General features: G+C 59.7%; 1 protein-coding gene across 1 annotated transcript; it reads left to right on the forward strand.

Moving 5' to 3' along the window:
- The first annotated feature begins 770 nt into the window (after window positions 1-770).
- On the forward strand, window positions 771-7766 carry OTX1 (orthodenticle homeobox 1). The gene is made up of 5 exons (XM_077135092.1): window positions 771-858; window positions 1224-1294; window positions 2896-3103; window positions 4054-4205; window positions 5574-7766. The coding sequence occupies exons 2-5, from the start codon at window positions 1265-1267 to the stop codon at window positions 6387-6389; spliced, it is 1206 nt and encodes a 401-aa protein (XP_076991207.1). The 5' UTR covers window positions 771-858; window positions 1224-1264; the 3' UTR covers window positions 6390-7766.
- The last annotated feature ends 1559 nt before the right edge of the window (window positions 7767-9325 follow it).

Below are 9325 nucleotides of genomic sequence, written 5' to 3' on the forward strand. Positions count from 1 at the left end.
GGGAAGTGGAGAGGGGGAACGTTGGACTCGAACGTCTCCGAAAAAGCGTTTAAGATTTTAAAGCACTCTTCGTGGGGACCGGAAACCCCAAGAGACTCCGAGGAGCAGGTAAGTGGGGATGCCTCCCTTGTGGGTGCTCTTCCCGGGCGCGAAAGTACTGAGGTGCGGAGGAGGGATCTGCGCGCCCGGAGCTGCTCTCGCGCTCCGCAGAGTTGCCCGCGCCAGCACAATCCGCCCCCGGGGTCGGTCTGCAGGTGGCTGCGCAGAGGTAGCAGGCGCTGAGGTCCGCGGCGCCGCAAGAGAAGCTGGGGGCCCCGCTCCTCAAGCCCCCGGCCCCAGAGTCCTCGCGGCCACACCCGGTCGCCGAGCCGGGTGGGCTCAAGGGAGAGCTAAGAAACCGGTTCTCCAGCACCTCGCCTCCCTCTGCCACTCCCTTCGGAGCGCCAAGAGGGCGGGAGAGGAGTGGGGGCCCCTGGACAGGCCCCGGGACGGGCGCCCCCTCAATGGCCTGGGCTTGGTCGCTGCTCTCGCCTTCCTCGTCTCGATCTGTTTGGTATTTGCAAACCGAGCCCCAGAGTTAGCGCGCGACCGGGGCGGGGGTGGAGGGAGGGCGGGGGAGGGCGGGGTGCAAGGGGCGGGGGAGGGCGGGGGCGCGCAGAGGTAACCCCCGGCTCGAGCTGCCATTGCCCGGCTCCCTGTCACTCAGCCCGCGCGGGGCCCTGGATTGGCGGCCTAGCCCCGTTACGCACTCGGCTCGCATTCACTTACCCGGGGAGGGCAGTAGAAAGGTGATCAATCTTCATCAAGCTACATTTCCAATCACCTAAACAACCAAGCAAGACAAGCTACTCCGACCAGGTAAATTGCTTGATTTACTTAGTTTGAAAAGTGCCTCTGCAGGACTTCTCCAGGCCCTGCTGTCTCCCTGCTGCCCCGAGAGTGCAGCTGTAAAGGCGAACCTCCTTCCAACTCTATCCCCCGTACCCTCCACCCTCCCCACTCGCGGCTGCTCGGCGCGGTCTTGGGCGAGGCAATGTCCCGGGAGCGTGTAGGGCTTTGCAAACAAAGTGTGCATTAAAGTGAAACCTGGAGGAACACGCACAAAAGCCATTGGGTAAGAAGAAAGAAATGGGAGGAGGGAAGTTGGGGAAAGAAAGAAATCCCGGGGTCCAAGACCAGCCGCCTGGCCCGATGCGTAATTCCTGTGCGGCTCTGTTTTGCAGGTTGGCGGCCGGGCGGGTCTCTGTAAGGGCGTGAAGTGTAGATGGTGAGAGGCCGAAGCGGCAGAGAACAGGTAAGGAGAAAGACGCGGGGTCGCGCGGAACTCCGGGAGCGCATTGATTGCTCTGTTTTCCCCCTCCTCTACGCGGTACCCGCTTCCCCCAGTCCTGGGCAATGGGGCGGGGCCGGGGGAGCGGCCTGGAGCCTCTCTAGGTGTGCGGAGGGCCCCAAAGCGGTGCTACGACGCTCTGCCCCCTCCCCCGCCTCCTCCGAAGTCGCCGAGCCGAAGTTTGGAGGAAGTCTTTGAAAACTCAAGGCAGCAGCCTAGCAGACCCTCCGCGCTTGAATCTGGTTCTCCTTTGGTCCAAGAGTACCGGCTGTTGCCCTCTTCTTCCTCCCCTTCCCGGCGAACAGGGCTCTCTCAGTCCAGGCTGAGGGTCCCGGCGGACCCGGGTGGGGTATGGGGGGAGGTAGTGCGTCTTCAGTTCAAACTTCTCCTGCGGTACTCCCTAACCCAGGTCCCGAGGCCTGCTTTAAGAAAAGTTCCCGCCAAACGGGGTGGAGCGACAAGGCCTCCTGGGCTCCAATCCAACTTACCAGAATCTCTTCCTGACCCCCGAGTATAGCGCCTAGGGTTCGGAGCAGTTAGGGAAGCGCAGCTTTGACCTTCTGGCCGGGATCAGCGCGGGCCACGCCGCTGAGGCCTAGTTCTCGGTCGGGTCCGGGATCGCGGGTTCAGGGAGTAGGGATAGGCAGGCAGCGCACGGCGCTTGCCTCAACCCAGCCTCCCAAATCCCGGAGACCCTTTGGATTCGATCAGCCTTCAGACCTGGCCGGGACCCCATTGTCCCTATACAGGACCCGGCAGAAAGAAAGCGCAGACTGCGCCGCCCAATAGAGGCCCACAGCCCCGGCTGAGGTTCCCCGAACTACGGGCCTCATCTTGGAACTGCCACCTCTACCGTGACCCCTTCTGCCTCCTTTGACCGCCTTTGCTGGGCCTAGGTGGATAACTGCGGTTGAGCTGTGGTGAGATTCCGGCACAGCCTTTCAGTGACTGGGAGCAGAGAGGTTAGCTGTAGGGTTGGCTGCGGACGCTGGGGCTCGGCCCCAGCCACGGAAACCTTGAGGGAGAGCAGGCCCCCGAGTGAGCAACGCGTCCCACAGAGGCCGACGTGCGGCCAGTCCTCGCAGTGCCTTGCTTTGGCCCTCTGGAATCTTTACTTTTTATCTCACTTTCAAAAGCAATTGAAACAAAACGAAACAACCCCTCATAGCTTTGGCAGCCTGAGGCCGGCCAGGGCGCCGAGTGAGTGTTTGGTGGTGCAGCCTGAGATCGGCTCCCGCCGGACTCAAAATTTTAGAACCTTGCACTCCGGACGATTTCGGCCCTGCTGTCGCCCTTAGCCTGACCGGGTTTTTCATCAATTCTCAATCCCCCCTGCCGTCCTGCCAGAGTCTTTGGCCAATTTCAACTCCGAACAGAGGCAACGACATCCAGAAACGTTTTTCAAGGCTATGGTCTCTGGACTTAGGGCCTTGTGGATCAGAATTGATGCCTCTGCCCAGGGCTTCATCTTGCTCCCCCTTTCCAACCAGATCTTTGTCTCGGGCAAGACTTGGGAGCTGGGGTGGCTCTGAATTACGGTTTCCCTGTGTCTCGTATCTTCACAGGCCCGGTCCCCAGACGCAACAGAGTTCAAAGGACTGAGCGGTGGGAGTCCCGCACCGTGCCCGGCCCGCGGCCCCCTGGATCCGTCGGGGCGCCTCCACCCGGCTGTTAGCATGATGTCTTACCTCAAACAACCCCCATATGGCATGAACGGGCTGGGCCTGGCGGGGCCGGCCATGGACCTGCTGCACCCCTCCGTGGGTTATCCGGGTGAGCACCCGCCCTCCCGGGCCCCTGCCCCTGCAAACGTTGGGAACACCCAGGTTACCGGCTCTGAGCGCATGCTTTTATTGCCGAGAAGGCCCAAGAAGCTAGTTACCTAGTTGTTCACAACACAGAACCCACTGCTGGCCGCCTGCCGCAGCAGCGTCGCGGGTGGGTGAGGTGGGTCAGGGCGGCGAGAACTTGTGATGAGCACCTTCCCGGCCCGGCCACAAGAGCAACCTGTCTCCTATTATGCTCTCACTGCCAGGGCAGAGCGCATTTACCCGCGAATTCGTTTCCCACGGGTGGCTATTTTTTTGTGTGTGTGGATTTATTCCTTTTCCCCCAACGTTGAATGAGGAATCTAGACACTTGCTAAGCCCTAACGAAAAGCGCTTGGCCCTAAGGCCGAATTTTCCTAATCAACGCGACGGGCTGGGCTGGGCTGAGGTAGGCGAGTTCTCCTTCCCTAATGAAATTGTGCCCAGGACCAGCGGCCTGCACCAAAACCGCTGAAGGGAAGGCTTGAGCCGAACCCTGGGTTTCTTTTCCGGCTCCTCCTTTACCCCCATTTATTCCCTCAGAATGTGTTTTCCCGGTGGTGTTTCGACACACCTCTCCAACACCAGGCCGGGGCGAGGGGGGGGGGGGGGGCGGCGGGCTGGAGGGGACATGGAGGAAGGGAACTACCCTACCTATTTTAACCTCTCGGACGCAGGGATGCGGGCAGGCCCGGAGCCTTGGGGATGCACACACACACACACTTTTTCCCACCTGTGGCCTCTCAGGCTAGGTGAGTTTCTTTTCTAGGACTGGGAAGTTTCTTTACTAGGAGCTTGGTTTTCCCTTGCCGATGGCCCGGCGCAGGGCCTGCCAGGGGCCTGCCTGCCCGCGTCTTCTTGCCCCGGTCCGCGTGGCCTCTACTGACCCAAGGAGCCCCCCGCGTGTCCCCACAGCCACCCCGCGGAAGCAGCGGCGAGAGCGCACCACTTTCACGCGCTCGCAGCTGGACGTGCTCGAGGCGCTGTTCGCCAAGACTCGCTACCCGGACATCTTCATGCGGGAGGAAGTGGCGCTCAAAATTAACCTGCCCGAGTCCAGAGTCCAGGTGCGTGCACCCAGGATTCTAAAGTCGTAGTTGGGGAGCCGGTGCTGGTGGGTGAGGGCAGGCTGGCGGCGGATCTCGGGGAGGCGGAGGATGGTCTGAGTGGGGGCGGTCTTACAGCCTGGGCCGTTCCTCTCAGACTCCCCCTAGCGCTGGGTCCCTCCAGGAAAAGGGGACAAAGTTAAAGGAAAAGGCTTAGATTACTTGGATAGCCGGGTGCCTTCGTTATCGAAAGCACTTTTTAGGAGAGTGGGAGGAAGAGAGAAGATTCTGAAAGTAAAGTGCCCTGAGGGACCCGACACTTGCCCCTGCTTCTTTAGCCGCCCCAGAACTTGACAATTTCATTCCGGGGCTTGAATGCTGCCTCGGTCCTGGCCTTGCATCCCTGTGATTCTGGAACTGGAAGAATGGAGCTGTGGTCTGAGCCTGGTGCCCTGCCTGGGAATGCGTTCCTGGGGTGGGTTCGGTCTGATAAGATACTTTCTCTGCCTGGAAGAGGATACAGACCACAGAATCCGGCTGCCAACTTTGCTGTTTCTATTTTTGTGGTGAAAGAGCCCTGAAAATACCGTTCAGATTCTAATTCAGAATTCTGCATAGGGGTCTTTTATCCCGCCTTCTTTCTCCGGAGGCTCGAGAAAACACCAGGAATTCAGTATCATGCGCGCCGGGGTCCACCAAGAGGAGTGAGAACTTTAAGACTGACGGTCTGTTCCACTTAGTTCCCATCTCGAGCCAAGAAGCCCAACGAAATCCCACCCTGGCGCCCTTCCCGAGTACCCCAAGAGGTGCCTTCATTCAGCTTCCCCGCTTTGCTCTTGCTCGCACTTCAACAGTCGCCCCGCCACCCCGTCCCGCCTGCCCAGGCACTCCAGGGGCCGATTCATTGCAACGACCATGGCTCCAGACTGGTGAAACTGCCCCTAACACCGCGGCCTGCTCTGTGCCTCTCTGTGGTTTCCCGAGTTCTGTTTGTAGAATACAGAGCCTCCAGTCATCCTTGGGAGAGGGGCAACACCCCACCCCACAGGGGGCTTTGGGGATGCAGCCAACGGCACTGTACTGACCTTCTGGCTGTACAGAAGCAAACGTCCCGCCCTGGGGCAGAGTTACTGGGGGTGGGATGGTGTGCATCCCCACCAGCGAGCAGGCAGAGAAGGGGCTTTGAGCAGATGGATGGGGGAGAGCATAGGAGCTGGGAATGCGGGGGCAGGGTCTGGCCGGGCCTGAGACGGGAAGACGCCAAGGCCTCCGTGGAAAAGGGACGCAAGGTTCTGTTCTGGGCGGGGTGGTGGGTCGGAGGGGCGAAGTAGCAACAAGCGCCACTCGCCCCTCTGACCCGCTCTCCCTGGTCTGGCCGGCCCGCTGCAGGTCTGGTTCAAGAATCGCCGAGCCAAATGCCGCCAGCAGCAACAGAGCGGGAGCGGGACCAAGAGCCGCCCGGCCAAGAAGAAATCATCCCCGGTGCGGGAGAGCTCGGGCTCGGAAAGCAGCGGCCAATTTACACCTCCCGCTGTATCCAGCTCCGCCTCGTCTTCCAGCTCGGCGTCCAGCGCCTCTGCCAACCCGGCGGCAGCGGCAACAGGCCTGGGCGGGAACCAGGCAGTGGCAGCCGCGGCGTCGCTGAGCACTCCGGTGGCCTCGTCCATCTGGAGCCCGGCCTCCATCTCGCCGGGTTCAGCACCGGCGTCGGTGTCGGTACCCGAACCACTGGCCGCGCCTAGCAACGCATCCTGTATGCAGCGCTCTGTGGCTGCGGGCGCCGCCTCAGCTGCAGCCTCCTACCCCATGTCCTACGGCCAGGGCAGCAGCTACGGCCAGGGCTACCCAGCACCTTCCTCTTCCTACTTCAGCGGCGTGGACTGCAGCTCCTACTTGGCGCCCATGCACTCGCATCACCACCCGCATCAGCTCAGCCCCATGGCTCCTTCCTCCATGGCGGGCCACCATCACCACCACCCGCACGCGCACCACCCGCTGAGCCAGTCCTCGGGACACCACCACCACCATCACCACCACCATCACCAGGGCTACGGCGGTTCGGGGCTCGCCTTCAACTCGGCAGACTGCTTGGATTACAAGGAGCCTGGCGCTGCAGCTGCTTCCTCCGCCTGGAAACTCAACTTCAATTCACCCGACTGTCTGGACTATAAGGACCAAGCCTCATGGAGGTTCCAAGTCTTGTGAGCCCAGGAGTGGAAGGAAGAGAAGAAACGCAACTACCTGCGCCTTCCATGGCCCCTGTCCTGTTGCTGCTGCTGCACCGCCCGCCTTTGCCTCGGCTTCTCCAGAACTGCATTTTCACTCCCCTAAAAGATACCCATTGCCTGCACTGTCGTCCCCGTCTTTGTGCCACTTGCTTGAGGGATGTCCCCTGGAGAAGGGGACCGGTGCTTCGGCCTGGCCCATGCGTTCTATGTACGGGAGCTGTGTGAGCTCCTCCCCACCCCCCACCGAATTCTTAAGTCACCCCCTTCCAGTCTTTCTGTACAGTTATGCACTTGCAGCCTCCGGAGGCTCTTCGCTCTGACCCAATGTTTGAGCCCAACACCTTTATTTATTCTTTCTGGACACTGGAGTCACTAACTGACGTTTTCTGCCACTGCGTGCACCCACGCACTACTCCAAATCACAACAACCATTAAGTGTTTTTCGCGCGCAGACTGCTGCCCCCTTCAGCTGCCTTTGGCACTGCTCCCCCGCCTGCAGGCCAGACCCTCCCGGTTTCCTCCTCCCCCAGCCTGGCCAGAGCGCGCTGGGGCAAGGCCGAAGGGATGAGCGCCCCCCACCGCATGCTAACGCCTCGCGCTTCCGCCTCGGCGGGAATGCTGTATATAGTCCGGTCCGTTCCAGGGACCACTTGAACTTTTTAGTTGCTGTTGGTTGAGCTGAGCATGTCTCAAGTCTTAGCGCCCAGGAAACAGAACTTTAAGATATATACAGTACATATATACATATATATAAAACAAAAGCAAAAAATATTTCCCCTCTGTTCTCCTTCTCTTCCTCACATGATGGCGCTTTTACGTTTTCACTTGTTATAAAGCTGTCCTGCCCTCTTCACACCTTCTCCCTACGAGTTATTTATTAAAGAGAACAGCTCGGTTCCCGGAAGCTGGGCGCGGAGGATCGCGAGGGTCCAGGAGTGTGGAGGAAACAGCCAAGTCAGGACACAGGGGTGGGTTAGGCTGGGCACGGGCGCCGGACCGAGCCCCTCACGGGTCTAAGCACAGGGTCGCACAGTTCGGTTTAGAGACCAAAAGCAAACGAGGAAGAAAAAACAAACCCAGGCCCCCAAACCCCAGTTCCACTTCCCCTGTCAGCCCCTCTCTCTTTTTAAACAACCCTGTTTTGTCTAGTGAGTTTTTAGTGCACCTTCATTCTCCAAAGTCCGCGGAGAGCCCGCACTCCTGTGTATCAGTTTTGACTTTGGCCGCTTCGTCCAGTAGGTGGGAAAGTAATTTGTAAGTTTGAATTGTCCAATGTGATGATCACAAATTACTTGTTGAAATGTAAGGCAGTACCCTTCCTTGCCCATATTTTCCTGAAAATAAATGCAAATTAACGAACGCTTGTCAGTGTTGCTCAACTGATTCCAGCCCCAGGTCCCTGGTCGGGGGACAGAGGGCGGCGGAACGTGAGGGAACCCCCGGTGTTAATAACCCGCGTGCTAATGACCTGCGAGAAGCTGGGAGCCAAAGGACGAGGGAAGAAGTGGCAAGAGGAGTCCCCAGAAACATTCTCTTGGAGAGTGTCCCCCGTCAGCCTGGCCTCTCCCCACCCCAGGCGTCTTGACCTCTCGTCCCCACCCATCCCCCTCGCCATCCAGGGCAGAGACAGGTGTCGGGACGCAACCCCCGAAGCAATTCCTTTCTCTTTAGGGGCAGGAACCTGGCACTGATTTCTTTGCCCTAATTGCCTGCACCAGAAAGAAGAAGGGGAGGGGAAGAGAGTCAGGAAGCGGGAAAGGATAGCTCCGAAATGCTCTCAGAGCTGAGCCAAAAAGGAAAAGCAAACAAACGACAGAAAGGAGAAATTAAAAAATAAAAACAAACAACAGAACGGTCCATGTCCCGCACGTTGGCAGCAGTAATCTTCCTTTCTGCTGTGCGGTCCCAGCTGGCTGGAGGATCCGAGAATCTTTCCTCTCATGTGCTGAGACGTTCCTCCAAATCCTCAGGCCCCCGTCAGGAATAACCAAATTATCTTTGTTCGTATGGTAAAGTTTAAGACACACACACAGACAACCTGGAAAATGCGACAAGGACGCATTTCACGTTTACAAGGGAGAAAGGCGCGGTTTGCAGCTGGGGACAGGGAGGACAATTCACTCCCCCCCTGGGGGAAGCAAGGAAAGGGGCGGGGGGTAACGCTCCCTGAGAAAATCCAGAGCTCTAAGCTAACTAGTCTCTATTTAGCCTGAAGTCTCCCAGGTGTCATGGCCCGGAGGCTGTCCGACTTGTCCGCGGGCGGGAAGTAAATAAAGAAACAACGAAAAATCTCCTGCGAAGTGACCAACACCCCTATTTATTTCTTATTCCGCGTGAGGCCCTAGAACGCAGCGTGAGGCCGGTTTTGGAGAACGACTCCTCCCCCCGCTACGGTCCGCGCCGCTCGAGACCGCTGAGCTGCGAGCCCTGGCTGTATAGAAATCTTCTGGGCTTACATCCTCTTCCCCCCGGACTCCGCAGGCCCGGCTCGCGTGCGCCCTTCCCATTCCAGTAAACCAGATAGCCCCCAACGGGGCGCAGCTGCGGCCCGGCCGAGCCTGGCGGGGTGGCGGGGACGGTAGCCTACAGCGCAGGGCCGGACCGCGTCCGTGCCGGCTTCCCCTTGGGGAGGCGCCTCCGATGAAACACGCAGCCCAGCCAGACCCACCGGGTGCAGGTGCGGGGCCAGCACGTGCCGGGGAGGCCGCGCTGGCTTGGGCGCCTGGCTGCAGGGCCCCCGCGGCGCTCACCTGGGCGGACACTGCCCGAGCGGCGGCAAGGCCGTCTGGCTCACGCAGTAGCCAGAGCAACTCGAGGCCCGGGCGCTGGGCTCCCTCCCCCCGCAGCTCCCGGAGGCGCGTTCTGAGCACCCTCTGGCTGCTCGATAGGAGGAAATCGAGAGAACCGGCTTTA

The sequence above is a fragment of the Tamandua tetradactyla genome, chromosome 17 (assembly GCF_023851605.1).
Source record: "Tamandua tetradactyla isolate mTamTet1 chromosome 17, mTamTet1.pri, whole genome shotgun sequence".
In the NCBI taxonomy this organism is placed as follows: Eukaryota; Metazoa; Chordata; class Mammalia; order Pilosa; family Myrmecophagidae; genus Tamandua; species Tamandua tetradactyla.

Excerpts from the sequence above, each read along its gene's own strand:
- OTX1 (XM_077135092.1), top strand. The coding sequence starts at position 1,265 with ATGGTGAGAGGCCGAAGCGGCAGAGAACAG. Across the intron at positions 3,104-4,053 it reads CCCCTCCGTGGGTTATCCGG|CCACCCCGCGGAAGCAGCGG; the intron begins GTGAGCACCCGC and ends GTGTCCCCACAG. Across the intron at positions 4,206-5,573 it reads TGCCCGAGTCCAGAGTCCAG|GTCTGGTTCAAGAATCGCCG; the intron begins GTGCGTGCACCC and ends GGCCCGCTGCAG.